Genomic DNA, 25,524 nt, shown 5'->3' with positions numbered 1-25,524 from the left:
CCTCTTCCCCTCTGCCGCGTCCAGAAGCAGCGCAGGAGCGTCAGGGAGCGGCCACTTCCGGGTCGCGCCCCTCTGACGTAACACGCAGGGCACGCTGGGAAAGGGGCGTGCCTGCGTTACGTTGGGAGGTGGCGCCGGTGATCCAAGATGGCGGCGCCCATAGCAAACAACGCCGGCCGGCGAAAGGAGATCCCGGCAGCATGGCGGGGGGGGAGGGGCTGTGGGGGTAACCGGAGGAGACGGAGAGTGCAGTGGATCCCCCTTATATAAGGGGGATGACCACTGAAGACGCACTCATGCCCAAGGCTTCATGATGGAAGTGGGGCAAGACGAGCAGCGTCAGCAGCAAGAGCTCTCGCTAGATGCCAGGCCGAGCCTCCAGCATACCAGGAGCAGTCGCTCGAGTGTTGGGAGCGGCAGTCATAAACGCTATCGGCATGACTCTGAGACGTCCATGAGAAACGTCACGAGTGCATCTGAGGAGCCTCCGAGATCGGTACCCCTGATTGACAGCGGTGGTGAGTGATCTACGTGAATGTCACCCTTATGGTAACCGGGTTCCATTTTCTCTGTTTGATCACTAGGGGTCGAGGAAGGCTAGCAGCAAAACCAAGAATAGAGAATGCGCCCTTTGCAAAAACCTGCTAGCAGATCAGTGGCAGAAAGACCTCTGCGCTGACTGTATAAACAAAACTATACAGCAAGAAACCCCTGATTTGGTGACTAGCCTTAAAGAGTTAATACAACAGGAGGTGAAAGGTTCCCTAAAGGCAGCCCTTAAAAAGAAAGATAAAAGAAACCGTAGAAGGAGCTCCGATTCAGAGGCCTCGCCAAGGCCGAAGGGGAGGGATAGATCCTTGTCCACCTCCTCTTCCTCTACTCAGTCCTCAGAATCCTCCTCGGACAGCGATATAGGCAGCCGTACATGTTTTCCAACGGAGGACGTGGAAAATCTGGTCAAAGCTATCAGGGCTACAATGGGCCTTAAAGAGGAAAAGACTCCCAAATCGTTAGAGGATGTAATGTTTAGAGGACTGGAGGAAAAGAGAAAGCGTATCTTCCACTAATTGACAGGGAATGGAAAAAAACGGAGAGGTCAGGGGGCTTACCTTCCACATCAAAGAGGAGGTACCCTTTTGATCAAAAGGATTCAGAAACCTGGGAAAAAGTCCCTAAAATTGATGGGGCCGTAGCCAGATCCTCAAAAAAGGTATCTCTACCATTAGAGGACTCTGGCGTGTTGAAAGACCCGCTTGATAAAAAAGCAGACGGTTTCCTAAAGCATATCTGGGAAGCTTCAGCAGGTGGATTAAAGCCAGCGATAGCTTGTACCTGTACTGCTCGTGCCCTCATGGTCTGGCTACAACAAATAGAGGACCAGATCAAGGATAGAGTTCCTAGGGACGAAATTCTGTCTAATTTGACACTGGTACATGGAGCAGCGGCTTTCCTAGCAGATTCCTCTGCAGATTCCGCAAGGTTGACAGCTAGAGCGGCAAGCCTGTCAAATGCGGCAAGACGAGCCCTGTGGCTTAAAGGGTGTCCCGGAGATTTACCATCAAAACATAGGTTATGTTCCATTCCATGCGATGGCCAATTCCTCTTCGGAAAAAAACTAGAAGAGATTTTGGAACATGCGGGGGATAGGAAGAAAAGCTTTCCCCGATTTCCGGGAGAACCTAAAAAGCAGCCCTTTCGGAGGAGGAGATTTAACAGGGGTCATCCTCCGGGAGATAGAAAAAGCTGGGACTTTAAAGAAAGAAGAGGATCAAGCTATATGTTTAAAGGGCCCTCCACTTCCTCCAAAAAATCTCCCTGACATTGGGCCAGAGGTAGGGGGAAGGCTTTCTCTCTTCCTTTCCACCTGGGCGAATATCTCCCCCAGTACATGGGTCCTAAACATAATAAAGGACGGTTTAAAAATAAAATTCATCCGTCCGCCCAGACATACGTTCATAATGACACCCAGAAGGAAAGCCCAAAAGCAACAGCTGGCCCTGGAGACGGAAGTCTTGGGACTAGTGAAAAAACAAGTCCTACAGGAAGTCCCAGTGCAAGAAGAAGGAAGGGGGTTCTACTCCCCCCTCTTCTTAATACAAAAACCAGACGGCTCTTGGAGAATCATTGTCAACCTGAGTAGACTCAAACAGTGGGTAGACAATTGCTCCTTCAAAATGGAGTCAATCAACACGGCCACAAAAATCCTGTTCCAGCATTGCCTCATGGCAGTGATAGACTTAAAAGATGCCTACTATCACATCCCAATTCATCGGGAGTATCGAAAATACTTGAGAGTAGCGCTCTATGTCCAGGGGCAGGTGAAACACTAAGAATACGCAGCCCTTCCGTTTGGCCTGTCTACAGCCCCCAGAGTATTCACCAAAGTGATGGCCGAAGTAATGTCTTTTCTTCGTTCCAGGGACATATTAATCGTCCCATACCTAGACGACTTTCTTGTAATAGGGAGGTCGGAGTCCCACTGCGCACATCAAGTGAAGGAAGTGATATCAATTCTAGTAGGACTAGGATGGATAGTAAACATCCCCAAGTCAAGGATAACCCCAGTAAAAGAGCAGTCCTTCCTAGAGTTGATATTGGACTCCGAGCAACAACGCTGCCTCCTACCAGAGAGCAAAGTGACCAAGATAAGAGGCCTAGCTCGCACAGCAATGCAAAGACCAAATATGACACTGAGGAACGCAATGTCCCTTTTAGACTCGTTGACATCATGCATACCCGCAGTAGCATGGGCGCAGTACCACTTAAGGCAACTACAGTGGGAGGTTCTGTCAGCACAGAAACAAAAGGGCATTTAGAAGGCAAACTATGTCTCTCAGTGGCTGTAAGAGATTCCCTGCTCTGGTGGACTGTAGAAAAGAATCTAAAGGTACTGTCACACTTAGCGATGTACCAGCGATCCCGACCAGCGATATGACGTGGTCAGGATCGCTGGTACATCGCTAAGTGGTCGCTAGTGAGCTGCCACACAGGCAGATCTCACTAGTGGCATCGCTGGGGACGGGGGTCGCTACTTACCTGTCACACCAGGCGATCCTGCGTCCTCCCGCCCGGCTCCGCTCGTCGTCACAGCAGGAAGCGCCGCAGGAAGCTGACGACGAGAAACGGTCCTGAACGTTCTCGTGCGATCAGCGATAAGCAGCGGGGGAGCGGGTCGTAGGTAAGTATCAGACACAGCGATATCGCTAGCAATATCGCTATAACGTCACAAGTTATAGCGATATTGCTAGCGATATCTCTTAGCGTGACATGCCCTTAACAGCTCGTGTCCCGTGGCAAAAACCCGTCGAGGACATCATTACAACAGACGCGAGTGCCACAGGATGGGGAGCACAACTGAGGTCCCACTCAATACAGGGGACCTGGTCCTCGCTAGAAAAGGATCACGGTTCAAATGTAAAAGAACTATGGACAGTGGAAAAAGCTGTGAAACATTTCCTTCCTTTACTTCGGGGCCGCCACACCCGAGTCATGACGGACAATCAGGCAGTAGTAGCCTACATCAATCACCAGGGGGGAACGAGATCTCGGGGCCTCATCGGATCTACTCTTCCAGCTAGCAGAGCAACATCTGTTATCCATCACAGCACTGCACATAAAGGGGGTAGAAAATATACAGGCAGACTTCCTGAGTCGCAGGCACCTAAGACAAGGGGAATGGTCCCTAAACCCCCAAGTCTTCCAACAAATAGTTCAGGCCTGGGGCAAACCAGAAATAGACCTGTTCGCTACCGCACACAACCGGAAGGCCAGGAAGTTCTGCTCACTAAATCCAAGAGAAAACCCCTTCGCAGTAGATGCCCTACAAATACCCTGGAAGTTCATCCTGGCCTATGCATTTCGCCCGATAACAATGATCCCAGTAGTGGTCAGGAAAATCAGGGAGGATCGAGCGAGAATAATTCTTATAGCTCCATTTTGGCCGAGGAGACCTTGGTTCTCCCTTCTGAGACTCATGTCGGTGACAGATCCATGGATATTACCGGAGATCCCAGACCTGCTTTCCCAGGGACCAGTGGTCCACTCTCAGATGAAGGGCTTCCATCTAGCAGCCTGGAATTTGAGAGGGCGCTACTGAGTCGCCAGGGATTCTCTCCAGGGTTAGTCTCCACCCTGTTGAAAAGTAGGAAACCTATAACATCCCAAATCTACGGTAGAACTTGGAAAAAGTTCCTAGACTTCCTGGGGGAACCCTTGGGGGATGTAGCGCCAGTGGGACCTATCCTAGAATTCTTACAGTCGGGGCTACAACTGGGGTTAGCCATTAACACACTCAAAGTCTCAGCTTTGGAGGCCCTATATAACTGCAACTTAGCAGCCAATAGGTGGGTGTCCCGATTCATAAAGTCCTGTGGCAGGTCAAGGCCGGTCATTATCCCAAAGATACCACCCTGGGACCTCAACCTAGTCTTAGAGGCCTTAACCAAAGATCCCTTTGAACCACTACTAGAGCTGTCACCAAAGCTACTTACACTTAAAACTGTCTTACTGGTAGCCTTAACATCAGCCCGAAGAGTGAGCGACCTACAAGCTCTATCTATATGTCCTCCATATACACAGATCTTGGATGACCGAGTGGTTCTAAGACCAGACCCGGCCTATCTCCCCAAGGTAGTCCAAAAGTTTCATAGGACTCAGGAGATCTCCTTTCCATCTTTCTGTAACAATCCTAGAAACCCTGGGGAGCAAAAGTTCCATACATTAGATGTAAGAAGAGCCATAATACAATATATGTCAGTAACTAGTCAGTGGAGGAAAGATCAGTCCCTTTTTGTAGCCTTTCAGGGTAGTAGAAAAGGGCACGGGGTAGCTAAGAGTACCATTGCCAGATGGATCAGGGTGGCCATTATGCTATCCTACTCCGCAAGTGGCGCTCCGGTTCCAGAAGGCATCAAGGCTCACTCCACCAGAGCCGTGGCTACCTCCTGGGCAGAGAAGGCTGAGGTATCGATTGAACAAATTTGTAAAGCCGCTACTTGGTCCTCACCTTCCACCTTTTTTAAGCACTACCGACTCGATCTGTCTTCCTAACCTGTCTGACCTAACCTTTGGTAGAAGGGTGCTGCAAGCGGTGGTCCCTCCCTAAGTTGTCTTATTCTACAAAAGTCTCTCATGTGTGCCGTGATGGGAGTTGGGAAAACACCAAGGTTATTTACCGGTAGCCGGTTTTCCGGAGCCCATGACGGCACCTGTATATTCCCCCCCTTTTTCACTTCTTTGGTGTGCACTATAGTTTGGGTGCTTTTTTTAGTTAGATATAATGTGGTGATAGTTTTACCATGTGTACTAACCCGGGGGGCCTCTCATGCTCTGTAAACCAAATGAAGCGAGGGAGAGGTAGCGCCCCATTTATCTTCAGTAGGGTTCCTGTCCTGACTGGGCGGATCCCCTCTCTCATGTGTGCCGTCATGGGCTCCGGAAAAATCGGCTACCGGTAAGTAACCTTGGTGTTTTTTCACCATTTCAACTTGGAGTGCTGCCTTCATATATGCTTTAGTCTGGATATGGCAATATTGCGGTGTTGTGCTGATTCATTATATATATATAATATATATATATATGCGTGTGTGTGTATATATATATATATATATATGCGTGTGTGTGTGTGTGTGTATATATATATATATATATATATCGATAATCCTTAATGACACCAACAAGAGACCAATACAAAAACAATCAAATATCCCATAGTATTGAAGTACAAAAATAAGTTTTATTGAGCATAACCAAGGTACAAGGACATGGGGGAAGGATAGGACATGCACTTACGAGCGTTAGGGCGCACATAGTACAGAAATATATATTCATGTACACAGTGTACAGCTGTAGTTAAGGTCACAGTGTTGACAGTCATTATTGCACTCTCCCATATGGCCTGACAATATCTTTGGCAGACATCACTCAAATGTGTCCGATTTGGAGATACATAGTAAATATAAACTTGTTTTACCTAGTGCACAGGGATGGCCTGGGGAGGGCGCACTACCTGCATTTCCCAGGCCACCTCGTTGCACCAGGTAAAACACGTGTATATTTACTATGTATCTCCAAGTCGGACTCATTTGAGTGATGTCTGCCATAGATATTGTCAGGCCATATGTGCGCCCTAATGCTCGTAAGTGCATGTCCTATCCTTCCCCCATGTCCTTGTACCTTGGTTACGTTCAGTAAAACTTCTTTTTGGACTTCAATACCATGGGATATTTGATCGTTTTTGTTTTGGTCTCTTGTTGGTGTCATTAGGGTCTTATACGTGCCCATTAATATATATGTGTCTGTCGTTGCAGACGGTCTTATACACGCCCATTATTATATATTTTTCTTGCACTCTTGACAGGGTCTTATACATGACAATTATTATAGATTATCAATTTTCTGGTCTCATTTCCAGTTATACTTTGTCTAATCCCTAGTGTCTGTGCTCATGGGTTTTAAATTGAAATATTAAAAGTAGGTAATTGAAAACTATATTGTGTATATGTACCTGACTGCTCTGAGTTCATCTTCGCTCTCCTTTTACTGGCAGCTCTATTTCCATGTTGGTCTCCACATAGTGTGGGAACTTCCTTCCCCTATAGGTGTCGGCATGTGACCTTTGATGTGTGTAAAATGGGCCGTATGACTGACTCATTTCAATATAAAACTAGCAACTTTCTTTGTGTCTGCATTAGCCTTAACAGAGAAGGACCCTGGTATAGTTATTGGACAAAGTTTGCCAGCCCCCTTCAGACACTTCTCAGCTACTATGTTGACACAAAGAAGAAGGAAGCCAGATTTCTGTGCTCAAGTCAACATGGACATAGAGCTGTAGGGACCAGGATTTTTATATTAATAAGTGTTATTATTGAATTACTCTCTCAATGATCCATGAGAGAAGCAGAAGAGGCCAGTCGGCATGTATGCAAAGCATGTCGTGACCACTCAAACTGGCAACCAAGGCGGAATCCTAACAGTTTGTATATTTCACTTTCTTATGTTTTGGCATGTTGCAATGCTTGCCAAAAATTTACTGTTTAAAAATTACTAGAATCTGACCATGGTCAGATGTGACATCATTTCAAGTGTGACATATTTTAAGTGTAGCATCAGAAATAGTCCAGAAATTGGCCAGAAAGGTAAGAATAAACACTCTTTGATTTTTTACTTGTCTTTCTTTCTTACCCTGCTCTTCAACCATGCTCATATTTGCCCTCACAATCCATTAATTCTCACTCTCCTTCGCTATCCCCAAACCCCTGCACCCTCGAACCAAATAACTATCTCCCCTCTCTTACCCCTTTACCTCGCTTCATCTGCAATCCTGCTCCTTAACCTCAGACCTCTACAATTAAAATATAATACAAGTCGGTCATTCTCCTTCACCCACCTGCTTTCTCTGTTTCTTCTCACTGCTGGCGACATATCCCCCAATCCTGCCACCCCCCCACCCCACCCCCGCCTCATACATCCCACTAATCCTCAAATCCTCACCCCTTTCTTTCTCACACTAAGAGAAACTACCGCAATCCCTCACACTTAAAATCTGTGCCACTGACCCACACCCCCCTGCTCCCTCTCTCTGGAACACTTTGGAATGCCCACTCCATCTGCAACGAGCTCTACGTGATCCATGTCCTCTTTACCTCTCGCAACCTTTCCTTCCTGGCCCTCAGTGAGACCTGGTTGACACCCCCTCACACTGCCTCCCCGCCGCACTGAGTTACGGTGGCCTCCACTTTACCCACACTCCTCGCTCTGGCAACAGACATGGCGGAGGAGTGGGTTTTCTCCTTTCTAAAAACTCCTTTAACCCTATCCAACCCCCACCCTCTGTTATCCTCCCTTCTTTCGAGGTTCACTCTGTCTGTATATACTCTCCCTCTAATCTCCAAATGGCTGTCATATACCGACCACCGGGCTCAGCCACTGCCTTCATTGACCAATTCTCCACCTGGCTCCTCCACTTCCTCTCTGCTGACATCCCCACCATAATTATGGGGGACTTCAACATCCCCATTGACACCCACCAAACACCTGTCACTTACCTCATCCTTTGGACTTACTCAGTGGTCCTCCACAGCCACCCACACAAACGAACATACATTAGACCTCATCTTCATCCGCCTTTGTCCCCTACCTAATCTCACAACCTCTCCCTTCCCCCTATCTGACCACCATCTACTCAGCTTCTCATCCTTGTCCTTCTCACCTGCCCCCCATGTCCTGCCACTAGCACATCCTCGCCGAAACCTCGCACACCTAGACACTCACAGACTCACTTCTATCTCTGTCCACCATATCTTCACTCCACGACACGGACAGCGCCACCGCTTTCTACAACACCACCCTCACATCAGCCATAGTCTCAGTCACCCCCCTCACGCATGACAAAGTGCGACGAATCAATAGGCAACCCTGGCACAACAACCTCACCAAAAAAATTCCACAATCATCTAGGGTCGCGGAGCGGCGTTGGAAGAAAACACGCCTGCCAGACGACTTCACTGCTCTCAAACAAGCTACACTTGCCTTCAAATTAGCCCTCACTTCTGCTAAACAGACCTTTTTCACAAACCTTGTGTCTTCATTATCCCACAACTCAAAACAACTGTTCAGCACATTTAACACTCTCCTCCGCCCACCACTGCCACCTCCAACTCTCCTCATCTCTGCCGAGGACTTTGCCACCTACTTCAAAAATAAGGTTGACCAAACAAGGCAAACCTTTACTGTTCCACCACCCCAACCACTTCACATACGAGACCTCTGCCCTTCCCTAATAACCTCCCTCTCCAACATCACTGAAGGAGAGCTTACTCATCTCCTTTCAAAATAACACCTCATCACCTGTGCACTTGACCCCATCCCTTCCCACCTGCTCCCTTACCTCACTAACACACTCATTCCAGCCCTAACCCATCTCTGCAACCTATCGTTATCTTCTAGTACCTTCCCCTCTGCCTTCAAACATGCCACCATCACACCCATCCTCAAAACAAACCTTGACCCAACTACTATGCCCAGCTATCGCCCCATATCACTGCTCCCCTTTGCTTCCAAACTCTTTGAGCAGCATGTCCATGCTCAACTTTCTTCCCACCTCTCATCTAACTCTCTCCTTGACAACCTCCAGTCTGGCTTCCGCCCCCACCACTCCACTGAAACTGCTCTGACCAAAATTACTAATGACTTACTCACAGCCAAAGCTAACAGACAGTTCTCCATTCTCCTCCTTCTCGACCTGTCCTCTGCCTTTGACACAGTCGACCACTGCATACTGCTACAGATTCTTTCTTCCCTTGGAATCAAAGACCTTGCCCTGTCCTGGATCGCCTAATACCTTTTCGACCGCACATTTAGCGTTTCCCACTCCCACACTACCTCCTCATCCAGCCCTCTCTCTGTTGGAGTCCCCCAAGGCTTTGTCCTGGGGCCCCTACTTTTTTCCATCTATACCCTTGGCCTAGGACAACTCATAAAGTTGCATGGCTTCCAATACCACCTGTATGCAGACGACACCCAGATCTACCTCTCTGGCCCAGATGTCGCCTCTCTGCTTTCCAGAATCCCGGAGTGTCTATCAGCCATATCCTCCTTATTCCCCTCTCGCTTCCTAAAACTCAATGTAGACAAAACCGAACTCATTATCTTTCCTCCATCACACGTATCTTCCCTACCCGATCTATCTATTGTGGTAAACGGCATCACACTCTCTCCTGCACCAGAAATCTGCTGCCTCGGAGTAACTCTCGACTCTGCCCTGTCCTTCAAGCCGCACGTCCAAACTCTTGCCACCTCCTGTCGCCTCCAACTCAAAAATATTTCCAGAATCCGTCCCTTCCTCATCCTTCAATCTTCTAAAACTCTTGTACACGCCCTCATCATCTCCCGCCTTGACTACTGCAACACACTCTGTGGCCTTTCTGCTAACTCTCTTGCACCACTCCAGTCTGTCCTAAACTCTGCTGCCTGACTAATCCACCTCTCTCCTCGCTACTCCCTTGTTTCTCCCCTCTGCAAATCCCTCCACTGGCTCCCAATTCCCCAGCGAATCCAATTCAAACTACTAACACTGACCTACAAAGCCATCCACAACCTGTCCCCTCCCTATCTCTCTGAACTAATCTCCCAATGTCTTCCCTCACGTAATCTTTGATCCTCACAAGATCTCCTACTCTCCTCCACACTTATTCGTTCCTCACACAACCGCCTCCAAGATTTCTCCTGAATATCCCCCATTCTCTGGAATTCCATGCCTCAACACGTCCGATTATCCACCACCCTCAAATCCTTCAAATGGAACCTGAAAACCCATCTCTTCAGGAAAGCTTACAGCTTGCAATAACCACCGTGCCGCCTCACCACCAACTGGGCTGCTGCCTCACCACCACCAGAGCTGCTGCACCCCCGACCTTCTGTCTCTTCCCCATTATCCCATAGAATGTAAGTCCGCAAGGACAGGGTTCTCTCTCCTCTGTACCAGTCTGTCATTGTAAATTTGTTTACTGTAAACGATATGTATAATTTTGTATGTAACCCCTTCTCATGTACAGCACCATGGAATTAATGGCACTATTTAAATAAATAATAATAATAGCATGGACAAACCTCTCTGCAGGCGATTCTTATCCGACTCCATCCCAGACCGGTGGCAGGCGGAGAGGCCGGGGAATCACAGACCCGAGGCAGGCGGAGGGGCCTGGGAATCACAGACCGGAGGCAGGCGGAGGGGCCTGGGAATCACAGACCGGAGGCAGGCGGAGGGGCCGGGGAATCACAGACCGGAGGCAGGAGGAGGGGCCCGGGGAATCACAGACCGGAGGCAGGAGGAGGGGCCCGGGGAATCACAGACCGGAGGCAGGAGGAGGGGCCCGGGGAATCACAGACCAGAGGCAGGCGGAGGGGCCGGGGAATCACAGACCGGAGGCAGGCGGGGAGGGGCTGGGGAATCGCAGACGGAGGAGCCGGGGAATCACAGACCGAAGGCAGGAGGAGGGGCCCGGGGAATCACAGACCAGAGGCAGGCGGAGGGGACGGGGAATCACAGACCGGAGGCAGGCGGGGAGGGGCTGGGGAATCACAGACCGGAGGCAGGCGGAGAGGCCGGGGAATCGCAGACGGAGGAGCCGGGGAATCACAAACTGGAGGTGGGCAGTCAGTGCACAGTCCGGCCTCTATGCACCAAAATTTAATTGATGAAAATGTTAAATGGTGATTAAAGAAGAACAACAGAGTGGATTTCTTCACCAAAGGCATCAATATAATCAATATTAGAGCAACATTACTGCCATGTCTGTACTTTACATTAAAAAATCACACGGACAGGTTCTCTTTGATACATTAAAGAACCGGAGAACAATGGGAGTTTAAAGAATAAAACATGGTCTTTATTTCCATATACAAAAGGATAAAATTATATCACACATACATAGACAATGAATTAAGTGTGTACACCAATATCGGAACATGTGATATCGCGCTCACCATAAATAACAACCCCAGTGGGTTAATCACCCTTTACCAATCCCCCATGCCCTGGACTCAAAGCATAAAACCCCATATGAATCTCAGTGATGCCATGACTGAACCCGGCTATCCATATAGCCTCTAAGGTCCTGCTTCAAGTAGGCGGCCACCATGTGCAGATAAATACTCAAAATGGGAAACAATGAGATGAACAGGACAGGGGGCGACAATGATACTCACATCCAGGAACGCTACCACCATGACCCGGAAAACCCCGACGCGCGTTTCGCCAACCAGCGTTTAGCTTTCTCGAGGGGAAGTACAATGAATGCAAGTGCAGGGCCTTTTAATGGCGTCATGATTAAGTCACCTGATCATCAGCTGATCATCGGCTGTTTTACAAGCCGAGCGCCGTTGTGTAGGCGGCGCATGCGCGGATCCCCGGCATCCCACAGCTCCGAGCACCCGGCGGTGCCCAGCCGGAAAGCGAGTGGGGACAGGAAGTCCCCAGTCGCAAACAAACATAGGCTGTTCCGGATAGTCAGATCCGGGGGAAAGCAAGGAAACCACGCAGGCGCACCACAACAGCGCCGGGTACAAATGCACATTGTCATAATAAATTCATATAAAACAAGCACAACAAAATGCAAAAAACAGACAAAAAGAGACAGTCGGATCCTTTCTCATCATGATCCGCTGGATATATCTTCATAGTAATTATCGCCAGCGATTTTCAATCATGAACTTCATTTATGGAGGGATCCGCTCTCTCAGGGGATGTAATAAACTGTCAAGCATCTATTGCAATGTAATTAACTAAAAGAAAAAACACACAATTAAAACCACAAAAGAACCCCACATATTAAAATACAATGGTGGAGGAAATGTACCAACATCAACTATTTATAAAAAAGGGCCAAAATTAAGGGAGTCATTAAGGCCAGCAGGTTTCATTGTTCCTAAAGTCACAATCCACTTTAATTCTCGTTGTGCAAGTAGTTTTTTTATATTGCCACCCCTAATTCCAGTATGGACTACATCAATTCCCCTTACCATAAAACTAGACGGATCACAGCCATGGACTGCCTTAAAGTGTCGGGGAATTGTTTTGAGGTCAGAAACATTCTCTACTTTTTTTGCTGCTTCAATGTCTCGAACATGTTCCCGTATACGTACACGTAATTCCCTTGATGTTAGGCCCACATAGATGAGGGAACAGCCACAAGTGGCATAATAGATCACGTTAACACTATTGCACGAGATATACTCGTTAATCATATACTTTTTAAGGCCATCAGCAGTGGAAAAAGAATCTGTTCGAAGAACATTGTTGCATGCCATACAATGTCCACATCTGAAACATCCCCTCATCTGCCTAGTATGTCCAAAAAGACTGTCTCTTGGAGGAACATAATGACTTTTAGTGAGCAAATCCTTTAAATTTCTGGACCTCCGAGGGGTCATTTGTGGGCGGTCAGTCAGAAAGGGTCGCAGGGAGGGCTCCGTGCACAAAATAGGCCAATGTTTCTGAAGGATACCTCTCATACTATCCCATTCATGGTTGTAATCAGAAATAAAACGTACAATATCATTATCCTTTTTGGGCACCTTTTTTGAATATAACAACTGATCACGTGTTGTAGCCTTGGCCCTACGGTACCCATACCTAATGTTTCTCCCACTATAGCCCCGTTGCCTGAATCTCTCCCTCATGTCCAACGCTTGTGTCTCAAATCTACTCTCCGTAGAGCAGATCCGCCTTATCCTTAAAAACTGTCCAACCGGGACGGCCCTCACCGTGGCTTGGCGGTGTGCAGATCCTGCATGCAACAAAGCGTTAACAGCTGTAGTCTTCTGAAAGACATCAGTCTGGACCAAGGATGCAGCATCCACCTCCAGACTGATGTCCAGGAAATCAATCTTAGTATAATCATATTTAAAAGTTAAACGAATATTGAAAGAATTATTATTCAACACAGCCAAGGCTACAACACGTGATCAGTTGTTATATTCAAAAAAGGTGCCCAAAAAGGATAATGATATTGTACGTTTTATTTCTGATTACAACCATGAATGGGATAGTATGAGAGGTATCCTTCAGAAACATTGGCCTATTTTGTGCACGGAGCCCTCCCTGCGACCCTTTCTGACTGACCGCCCACAAATGACCCCTCGGAGGTCCAGAAATTTAAAGGATTTGCTCACTAAAAGTCATTATGTTCCTCCAAGAGACAGTCTTTTTGGACATACTAGGCAGATGAGGGGATGTTTCAGATGTGGACATTGTATGGCATGCAACAATGTTCTTCGAACAGATTCTTTTTCCACTGCTGAAGGCCTTAAAAAGTATATGATTAACGAGTATATCTCGTGCAATAGTGTTAACGTGATCTATTATGCCACTTGTGGCTGTTCCCTCATCTATGTGGGCCTAACATCAAGGGAATTACGTGTACGTATACAGGAACATGTTCGAGACATTGAAGCAGCAAAAAAAGTAGAGAATGTTTCTGACCTCAAAACAATTCCCCGACACTTTAAGGCAGTCCATGGCTGTGATCCGTCTAGTTTTATGGTAAGGGGAATTGATGTAGTCCATACTGGAATTAGGGGTGGCAATATAAAAAAACTACATGCACAACGAGAATTAAAGTGGATTGTGACTTTAGGAACAATGAAACCTGCTGGCCTTAATGACTCCCTTAATTTTGGCCCTTTTTTATAAATAGTTGATGTTGGTACATTTCCTCCACCATTGTATTTTAATATGTGGGGTTCTTTTGTGGTTTTAATTGTGTGTTTTTTTTTTAGTTAATTACATTGCAATAGATGCTTGACAGTTTATTACATCCCCTGAGAGAGCGGATCCCTCCATAAATGAAGTTCATGATTGAAAATCGCTGGCGATAATTACTATGAAGATATATCCAGCGGATCATGATGAGAAAGGATCCGACTGTCTCTTTTTGTCTGTTTTTTGCATTTTGTTGTGCTTGTTTTATATGAATTTATTATGACAATGTGCATTTGTACCCGGCGCTGTTGTGGTTCGCCTGCATGGTTTCCTTGCTTTCCCCCGGCTCTGACTATCCGGAACAGCCTATGTTTGTTTGCGACTGGGGACTTCCTGTCCCCGCTCGCTTTCCGGCTGGGCACCGCCGGGTGCTCGGAGCTGAGGGATGCCGGGGATCCACGCATGCGCCGCCTACACAACGGCGCTCGGCTTGTAAAACAGCCGATGATCAGCTGATGATCAGGTGACTTAATCATGACGCCATTAAAAGGCCCTGCACTTGCAATCATTGTATTTCCCCTCGAGAAAGCTAAACGCTGGTTGGCGAAACGCGCGTCGGGGTTTTCCGGGTCATGGTGGTAGCGCTCCTGGATGTGAGTATCATTGTCGCCCCCTGTCCTGTTCATCTCATTGTTTCCCATTTTGAGTATTTATCTGCACATGGTGGCCGCCTACTTGAAGCAGGACCTTAGAGGCTATATGGATAGCTGGGTTCAGTCATGGCATCACTGAGATTCATATGGGGTTTTATGCTTTGAGTCCAGGCCATGGGGGATTTGTAAAGGGTGATTAACCCACTGGGGTTGTTATTTATGGTGAGCGCGATATCACATGTTCCGATATTGGTGTACACACTTAATTCATTGTCTATGTATGTGTGATATAATTTTATCCTTTTGTATATGGAAATAAAGACCATGTTTTATTCTTGAAACTCCCATTGTTCTCCGGTTCTTTAATGTTTTACAGTGGAGTGGTCAAGTGCACTTATAGGGTGTGTGTACACCCGGTGTCAACATTATGATAAATCTGGTATTGGTTATACTATCTCTTTGATACATGTCTTATGTTAATTGATCTTTTTATTATTTCTGTCCTGTTTAGCAGAATGTCCTGTTTTATGATTTGTTGCTTGTTTGCTTTGTTTTTACAGCTCTGTATTAAAGGAACCCAGCATTGAAAGTCTGCACTCCCTATGTGCTTTGGGCCTAGCTAAGCGTGATGTTACTCTAGCAACGGCCGCTCTTAACGAGCTTCTCAAGCATGTAAAAACGAATGATAATGTCTATGAGAGGTGCCTTATTATATCAGCTATATATGCTTTACAAGGGAGGAATGCTGCAGTGCAGAGACAGGCCTGCAAAGCTATACACAGGTTAGTATGTGATGAAGACGCTACAACATAGCTCTTAATGGCTGTCGGGCAGTTTTAATCAAAAGCGCAAAATTATCAGTAATACTGAACATTTTTGGCTTTACGCTTTATACTTTTCATTTGTACCCATTTATACAGCACTGTATCTGTAGGCAGCCAGTAATAATTGGAAATCTCCATGCTCTTGTTTAGATCTGGACATGTCTCCTACATGCAGATAGTCTGAATATGCCCACTCTGACAACATAAGGCCGGGCGCTGGGAGGAATCCAGAGCCCACTACACCAGCATAAGGTCTGGCTCTGTGGATTTCATCCCGGGACCTAACCGCAGTCACATTGCATACCCAGACCATTACTGATCCACCACCAAACCCATCATGTGTATGTCATTTCTGCTCTCTGTGATCCTTCTCTCATCGGTGAGGAGAACAGCGTAATAATGGCGGACCTGCCAGATCTGGTTTTCATTTTTTAATGATATTCGAAAGACCAATTGTCTGTGACCACCAAATGCAAAACTATTCACTTTTTTGGTGGTTACCTGCAGTTCCTCTCCAGTGACCTGTTATTACTTTTATTTATTTGAGGCATGTGAAATTGATTCACAGTCACTTCCTAACGGGACTGATGATCGACATCTCTGGGTCTAGACCAGTTTCACACATCCGAGTTTCATAATTCATGATCCAGGATTTACGGGAAGCTACGGATCTCCTGACACAAACTCAAAAGTCTCATAAAAATATATGAGGGTGTTGAGTTCTGGTCCTGAGACCCACAGCCAGTCCAGGAATTGCAGCAGAAAATAGGACACAGCACCCTGACGCAAAGTGCTCAAGTAGGGTCCTACCTCTTATACCTCGTTAAGAAGAATTCTGCACTCTTTTAGAACAAAATACTTTATAACTGTAGTTATACTTACCTCTACAATCATGTTGTAAAAAGGAAACCCAAAAATCGGAATTGACGCAATTGCTTTTTCTTTCCTACCATTTCACCACTTTTGCAATTTTTTTCCTGCTTTCCAGTAAATTATGGGGTAATTTGAATGGTGCCATTCAAAACTACAACACATCACTCAAAAACAAGCCCTCAGTTGACAATGCAGACATAAAATTAAAAAAAAAGGTAGGAAGATGGGGAGGAAAAAGTCTCTGCGACCTTAAGGGGCTTTTAATTCCCATGGCCATTTTTTGGACAGTCTTCCCAGTAATAAATGCAGCAAAATCTCATGATAAACGGATGCAGTGCCGTTTCTATACAACATTATACACTCACTGGCCACTTTATTAGGTACACCATGCTAGTAACGGGTTGGACCCCCTTTTGCCTTCAGAACTGCCTCAATTCTTCGTGGCAGAGATTCAACAAGGTGCTGGAAGCATTCCTCAGAGATTTTGGACCATATTGACATGATGGCATCACACAGTTGGCGCAGATTTGTCGGCTGCACATCCCTGATGCGAATCTCCCGTTCCACCACATCCCAAAGATGCTCTATTGGATTGAGATCTGGTGACTGAGGAGGCCATTTGAGTACAGTGAACTCATTGTCATGTTCAAGAAACCAATCTGAGATGATTCGAGCTTTATGACATGGCGCATTATCCTGCTGAAAGTAGCCATCAGATGCCTGTTCTTAGCTGAGAGGAGTGGTACCCAGTGTGGTCTTCTGCTGCTGTAGCCCATCTGCCTCAATGTTCGACGCACTGTGCGTTCAGAGATGCTCTTCTGCCTACCTTGGTTGTAACAGGTGGCAATTTGAGTCACTGTTGCCTTTCTATCAGCTCGAACCAGTCTGCCCATTCTCCTCTGACCTCTGGCATCAACATGGCATTTCCGGCCACAGAACTGCCGCTCACTGGATTTTTTTTCTTTTTCGGACCATTCTCTGTAAACCCTAGAGATGGTTGTGCGTGAAAATCCCAGTAGATCAGCAGTTTCTGAAATTCTCAGACCAGCCCTTCTGGCACCAACAATCATGCCACGTTCAAAGGCACTCAAATCACCTTTCTTCCCCATACTGATGCTCGGTTTGAACTGCAGGAGATTGTCTTGACCATGTCTACATGCCTAAATGCACTGAGTTGCCGCCATGTGATTGGCTGATTAGAAATTAAGTCTTAACACACAGTTGGACAGGTGTACCTAATAAAGTGGCCAGTGAGTGTATATTCATAACAGCATGGTAGAAAAATGATGTTTATAACTATATAATATGTTTGAGCAGAGCAAATCGTCACTCTGTTTTCCTCCGTTTAACATTTTATTGGAAATCCATGTGCACAAAAGACATATAGTTAGGTCTTCAATACATCTTGCACGTTTCGGTATATGATTCGTGAGTTATAGACATCCATGACTAAGAAATGATATTTTGAAATGCGTAAGACCTGTTTCACACGTCCGTTTTTCAGCTCAGTCGAAATCCGCTAAAATGGTGAAAAACGGATCCGTAGGCGGATTGTAAGAAACGGGTTTCACCGGACCGTTGTTTTGACGGATCCGTGTAAGGTTAAATTTTAGAGAGAGCGAGAGACTGCCATGTAATCTTCATGTTTCTTATTATTAGCCATCCAGGGAATCCTGAGTTGTGGTGTCTTTTATCGAGGATCGTGCCATTGTGTGCTCCCAGGAATTCTAGGGTAAGATTTTATCAGTTTTTCCAACCCAGCCTCAGTTTTGTAGACTTTTTATGCTACTGTCACCAGTGTACAGCTCTCCTGAGATTACTTGTATCCTCAAGTAAATAGCAATTAAAGCATATTATTTAGCTCATCCTTCTAAAATTGATCTTGGAAACATTTTTTAAGTGGATGTTAAACCATTACCATGGATGTAAGACTACCGGACATTAACTATTCTTCTTGTCAATTGAGCGTCATCTTGCACAGTATAACAATGTCCATTGAGTTTCTCTTTGAAACCTGTTCAATTCTGATGTGCAGTAATATTTATTTTTAACAGTCTTAAAAAAAAAAAAAAAAAATCTTGCAAATGTAACTTTGAGAAAAAAGAGTGAAGTTCTCCCAGTGGTAATTCATACTTCTATGTAGTCTTACTGTCTAATTGATGAGTTATGCTCTATGTAAGATGGCCCCTAAAGCATACCCCCCAATCATCCTGTATAAACCTGCCCTCATAATGCCAATAACAAGAAAATGGCAATGCTACAGAGAGACTATTTGTAGCGTCACTGACTGATTTTAATCAAGAGCTGTGGATACAGTCCACAAAATTGCATTTAAATCAATGTATCCCCTTGGACGGTGCAGAAACTAATCCCACCACTGCACTAACACCAACATGAGGAAAAGTGACAAACAGGGAAACACTTAGCTTTGCTCTGATGCACTTGCTCCTGGCAACAGAGTCCAACACCTGAGTGCATCTTCCTCCAACCGTGTTCACACCTGGGTGCAGCTTTATAGCAACAGCGTCCAGCACTGAGTGCCGCCTTGGAGCAACAGAATCCAGCACCTGAATGCAGCTGTCCAGCTACCGAGTCCAACACCTGAGTGCAACTTTCCAGTAACAGAGTCCAGCAAGCTCAGTGCAGCTCTACACCATAGCTGCCACTCCACCAAGCTTTGCAAGAATTCTTCACTGACACCATAGCTGCCACTCCACCAAGCTTTACACGAACTCCTAGCTGACACCATAGCTGCCCTGGACTCTCTTCCAGCTCCCTCCTTCACCCAGGCTGGTAGGAAAAGACCAATAATAATATCACCAACGTGAGTGAGCACTACTGTCACACCCTTATTGAGCAAACACACCTGTTAGTGATTCCCGTGCAATTACACTAACCACCACCGGGGGCAAACTAGAACCAAAAACACCAGTGCAATGACCATACTGGCCACCGGGGGCAAAACTATTTCTAAGCAAAGAAAACATCAAGTGCAATAACACTTGTCGCCACCGTGGCAAAAACCAAACCTTAGCACTGAAAAAAAAAGGTTACCTGTGCTTTATCTCAGTCCTGATCCACCATGGATCATGACAGTACCCTCCCCTTAATGAGGGACCTCTGGACCCCCAAAACCGCTCCTCATCAGGAACCACCCACAGCGGGGACGCTCAGATCCAGATTTCACCCCAGCATCCACCTGCACTTCAGGTTTATGACAAACGCACCTCTGGCATTGGCAATATATGCTCTTGAGGCACCCCACATCTCCAACGTGCCGACCAGGGGAACGAGCTATATATGTGTATGCTTGATATGAGCTGGTAAGACTCCACAACACACCTCCACTAGACGTTTCCCAGTGGGACCCATACACACTCGTCCACACACAGGTCCGGACCCGAACGTCCACTGCCACACATTCGCCCGTCAATACTCGGTGAACTCTCTCTGGGACCGACAACAGAGGTGTCCCCCCGTGCCACCACACCCCCGCACTCCACCAAGGGGTACACCACCCCCCAACCCCCTCCACCACGAGGTCCGCGCCCCCCAGGGTCAGCCAATGGCGAGGGTAGAGACTTGCCCCTACTCCCCTGCAGCACACCTGCTGCTCACACCGCTCTCTAAGCAAAGAAAACATCAAGTGCAATAACACTTGTCGCCACCGGGGCAAAAACCAAACCTAAGCACAGAAAAAAAAGGTTATCTGTGCTTTATCTCAGTCTTGATCCAGCATGGATCATGACACCTGTAAAGCCATTTGTTGCATTTAATGAGCTAGGTTTTGTCTCCTGTTTTTTTAATAAGTCCAAGTTCAGATATTACTGATAGTGCTGCTGATTAACTATGATATCTGTGTACATTCTTTATTCAATGGATTTGAATGGGATTTCTGTAATCCGATTTACATACCCTGGAAAAAATATTGGGCAGATTTTTATCTGCCACAAAAAAAAAAATAATTTATGAAAATTATACCCATTCACATTTTTCCCACAGACTCTGGAGAAAAAAACAAATGCATATTGACCCCATTGTGGGGATCTATGGTAAATCCATGGCACATCCATGTCAGAAATCCAAGTGTCAACCCCCGATCTCTGTCGTTAAAACTTCTTGTAAATTACATAGTGTGTTTACCTTACAGTACTCCTCCAGCTGGGGTGGTGGTACTAACGTAAGTTCCTTGACACTAGTCTAATACTTACCAACCGCCAGCAGCAGTTTGTGACCAAACTTTTAATTGCAAGTTTATGACCGTGTCGTCCTGGCTCTCATAAACTTACATTGAGAGCTTGTGACCGTTGCCTCTGACTTAGCTGCGGTCATAAGATGGTGGCGCAGGACCAGAGCAGTGTCGGGAATAGTTGAAGGCATCGGGTGGTGAGTATATTTCTACAGACAGGGATCTTACGTTAGTAAGATGCCTCCAGCGAATAAATAAAGATAAAAAACGCTGGAGTGGTGCTTTAACCCATGAGCGTAGTCGATGATTGTGATACTTTATTTTTCCAAGAGACTGTCCAAGATTTCGGATGACATCCATATTTCTTGTACTCTTTATAGGGTGGAGCTGCTGCCGGCATTGTTGCACATTCACTGAATCTGAGCCAAGCAAAGGTAAAACACCTGGAGGGTTTCATTAGGAAATATTTCACAAATCTTGGACAGCAGCATCTTACCCCAGTGTTTTTCTCCTTAGACATCACTATTATACACGGCAGTGAATGAATTAGCTGCTGGTTGTCTGACAACTGACAACAAGAAGCAGAATGCTCTGAAGACAGCGCAAAGGGCTGCACATCTCTTTCCAGGTATTCTGATAGATATATTTACTCATCTCGTTAATGGTTTTTCCGATTTAGTAAAGTGATGATATACTACTATGATAAGCCATTATGTACTGATCAGTGGAGATAAAACCTCTAGGATCCCTGCATCATCTTCTAAGCAGCTCCACCAACCACCCCGATGTGCCATTGTGTAACACCAGCCCCATTACACACTGGATTATGGCCTGCTGTCTTAAGCAGTAGAGAAGTGCTTGCAATTAGAGTTAGCTCCAATCCTGGAACTTAAACCCTTTAGATGCCTCAGTAAATAGCAACCATGATATCCAAGTGGTTAGATACACGCCATGTCCTTCTGCCACTCTGCTGACCCCACTCCCTTGGGAGTGGTCATAGCAGCAGTCTTCCATGTTAGTTCTCCTTGAGCCTAACAAGTGTGCTGACAGGACAATACGCTGCAATTCAGAACTATTTTAGTGCATTATACCAGCAAAAAAGCGATCACATATTCAAGCCCATAGTGGGGCTGAAAACAGTACAAAATCGTGGAAAAAGTTGCCATTTATGTACCTGACCAAGTTAATCATGCCCCCCACCACCTTAGACAGCTCTTTTCAATACAAAATACATTTATTTAATTCTTTAAGATCCTCCATGCCCCTTATCACTTTTTCTGACACCAGGACATCCTTTCTATAAACAGGTGCCTAAAACTGAGCCTCTTATTCCAGATGTGGTAACACTAACGCTTTGCAACATGGTAATATTACGTCTCCGTACCAGGGTTCATACCTCATTTAATACATGACAACATCCTGCTGGCCTTAGAAGCAGCTGATTGACTTTGTGCTATTATTTAGTCTATAATCTACAAGTACACCCAGATCGTTCTGTACAAGTGACTCTCATAGTTGGAATCCCCCAAGAACTCTGCTTATTATTAGTGGCCGTGTGCATAACTTCACACGTCTCCACATACCTCATCTGTCCAGTGGATGCCCAGACTCTGTTTGTCCATTGCAGCCTTTAAAGTATGAACATCTTCCATAGACTACACTGTACTACGTAGTGTTTCTATTTTTTAGGATGGCACTAAACTATTAATCCCATCTATATAATTTATATATAATAGCGGATCCAGCACTACACCTTGTGGTACACCACTTCTACCCAGAGACCACTCAGACCTCTAACCAGTCTTCTCCAGCGGCCTCATCAGACAGACCACAATGATGATTGGGCCTCCCCATCTGAAGGGCAAATTCATACTAAAATTAAAAATATCTCTCATTCTTCTTTATTGTGTGACCTGAAGCCACAAGTAGTGTGAAACACGTCATTTATGTTGCTAAACTGAATATTTATCCAACCATAGAACGGCTTGTGCCAAATCTGATCACTTCTTTAAAAATGGCCTTTATAGCTTTTCCTCACCAACAACTAGGAGGCTCCTCTCTGTATGAGCAACACTGGTTTAAACTACTAACATGTAAACCTATTTATCCCATATGGTGAATACAAAAAAAAATAATGTTATAATTTCTGTTTTTCAGTCATCGCCCCCCAAAAAAACATATGTTCACCAAACTGGTACCATTAAAATAAACACTTTCGTCCTCCCAAAAAATACTAACTCACAACCTTATAACCCCAAAAAATAGAGTTTCTGGCTCTCAGAATATAGCGATGTAAACCACAAATTTATTTCTGTTTTTTTTTTTTTTTTAAGTTTTTATAGTTGTAGAAGTAATGGTTTTCTATTCATTACAATGGTGATGACAAGTGTGTGGGGAAGGGGTTAATTATATGGAAGCATTTGTTCTGTATTACCGTCATTTCCAGAATAGTTGTGGCCACATACAGCGCATGATGAAATCCATGTTGATGTAGCAGCGCCCTCTAGAGTGCTGGCCGGACAGCGTATTAGTTACAGTGCTTGTCACTTGTGACATATAAATGTAATTATAAGTGTTTTTCCATTTGTACTTGTTTTATTACTTCTTTACTAAAGCAGCTTTCATGTTTTCTCCTTTCCCTAAAGCAAGTTGGTTGTAATATAACTGCGTCAGTTCATTAGCGTCATTGCAAAAGAAAAGCTATGATAGTAGATATGAACACAGAGAGTTTATATTTTTTTCTAACTTACGCCATCACTTTTTTTACGAACTTGTTCGTTCCATGCCTAGAAGAATTGGTGCTGTTTTTAACCTGTCATCAGAAAAACCTCTACTAAGCTGCAGATATGTGGTTAATGTGTAGGTTAATAGCGTTACTAACCTGCCCGCTACCGGTACTTAGCCGAACGCTGCGGGGAGAAAATGAAATATATTCTTATCCCCCATGGCAGAGTTCATGTCTCAGTTACAGGGGCGGCGGTGGCACGGGTTCAGTCACTGTGTAACTGTACCCCCAGCCCTGACTCTGCATTGGGGCTGGCTGTCGGTCAGTGCCGAGGGTTATTGAACATGCTCCGCCCCAATGACTGAAACCCAAATTCTTCCGGGGGTAATAAAGTTCATTTTCTTCCGGCAGTGTTTGGCTAAACGCATCCATCGGGCAGGTTAATAACGCTATTAACTTGCAGATTAACCCCATATCTGCAGGTTAATAGCATTTTTCTTTGACAGGTTCCCTTTAAAAATCATGGCGATCATACAAAATACTAGATGTAGTAGTTTTGATGTGGGATGTTTTCATTTTTGCATCAATTAATTTGACTAAAACTGAAGATTTTGTAATGAAAGTTATATTATGAATATTACTTTCCAAATTTTTTAAATTGTTTTTTTGTCCGGTAAGATGTTGATTAAAATCTTACTTTGCATAGAAAGTGTACTCATTTATGCTGAGCACTGTAATTTACCTTTGACTCTTAAAAAAACATGTAATTTCCATGCCAAACACATGCTGTGCAAGTAATGATGTGAAATTTTGGGAAATTCCCCAGAACTCATGATAGAATCTTCAATGTAAAAGTGACTAGCGTGCTCTAAATAATAATTAATTGGTATTTGTTACATTCTATTTGCTCTAATAGCTGTGAGAAGCAATATATATATGTGCTGCATATGTTTTTCAGGTATTTTTTTATTTTAGTTCTTACTAAGGGTTGTCCGCTACTAAGTTTTGTTTTTAAATTATACCTTAATGGATCTGATGTTCCTGGGTCATGTGCCGTGCATCATGCATGTATTTGTCCCTGCTTAGGTCATAATAACGACACCACACATGTAGACAGGCTAAGTGCATCTTTCTTACAGGACACTATTTAAAGAGGTTGACCAATCATAAGCAGGCAGCATCATGCAGGGGCGAAAAGAACACACCCTCCTTTCTTCACTGATCTCTGAAGCTACTCTGTAGAAATACAGCAAAGCTGAATTATGAATCATTTAAAACACTTGCAGATCTCATTTCACAGCTGTCAGTGTGTGGAGAGGATGAAAGCTGGTAGCTGTTGTGAATTCTCTTGATCTGACTTCTGAGTCGAGGCTCCCTCTGGTGGTTACCGCGGGTAGTGGAGCTGGCCAGGTTGACAGAAGTCTGCTGCCTGACGACGGTGATTGGAAATCAGGGGTTACTGACTGGGAGGATATAAGTGAGCAGGCTTCCCTCAGTTGCTGCTGGTGATTGGTTTCTACCTGTGCATTTTGAGATCTGCGGTCTCCTGCCTGATCCTGCATTTTTCAGTTAAGTTGTTCTTTTGCTAATCCTTTGCATCTGATCTGGTTTTGCCTCTTTCTGCTTTGCTGTGAGGGTTCAGCGTGCTCCCTGCTGGGGCAGTGTTGGACCCCGCTCCATATGTTACAGCTTGTGTCAGTTTGTTCAGTCCCCTGTTATATTAGTCTCTTTTGCTTTGCTGCTAGTTCACACCAGAATGCTGATATAGTGGGGGAGAGGTCGTGAGACCTCAGTGTTTTTTGTACATCAGACGTTTTGGCTTTTTTAGGGTTTTTGCGTGATTGCAGACAGTGTCTTTCCTTTACTATCCTATCTAGACAGTTTGGGCCCCATCATTTGCTAAGTCTATTTTCTGCCTGTGTTTGTGCCTCATTTTGTCTCACCGACAATATATGTTTGGGGGCTATCTATTTCTTTGGGGTTCTACTCCGGGGCAGTATAGATTTCACCTTTCTTGCTTTAAGCTTAGTTAGTTCTCCGGCTGTGCCGAGGCGTCTAGG

General features: G+C 45.4%; 1 protein-coding gene across 4 annotated transcripts in view; it reads left to right on the top strand.

The window, feature by feature from the left end:
- SKIC3 (SKI3 subunit of superkiller complex) overlaps nt 1–25,524 on the top strand; it is a 262,730-nt gene that overhangs the window by 171,931 nt on the left and 65,275 nt on the right. For all 4 annotated transcript variants that reach the window (XM_073590811.1, XM_073590899.1, XM_073590727.1 and 1 more), the window contains 4 exons: nt 15,414–15,635; nt 18,210–18,282; nt 21,120–21,173; nt 21,256–21,367. In XM_073590811.1, coding sequence (XP_073446912.1) covers nt 15,414–15,635; nt 18,210–18,282; nt 21,120–21,173; nt 21,256–21,367 — 461 coding nt within the window. The remainder of the gene's footprint in view (nt 1–15,413; nt 15,636–18,209; nt 18,283–21,119; nt 21,174–21,255; nt 21,368–25,524) is intronic.

Source organism: Dendrobates tinctorius, unplaced genomic scaffold (genome assembly GCF_039654945.1).
Source record: "Dendrobates tinctorius isolate UK_male_01 unplaced genomic scaffold, ASM3965494v1 ptg000003l, whole genome shotgun sequence".
NCBI lineage: Eukaryota > Metazoa > Chordata > Amphibia > Anura > Dendrobatidae > Dendrobates > Dendrobates tinctorius.
The sequence above is the reverse complement of the archived record's forward strand: the minus strand, read 5'-3'. Positions and strand labels throughout refer to the sequence as shown.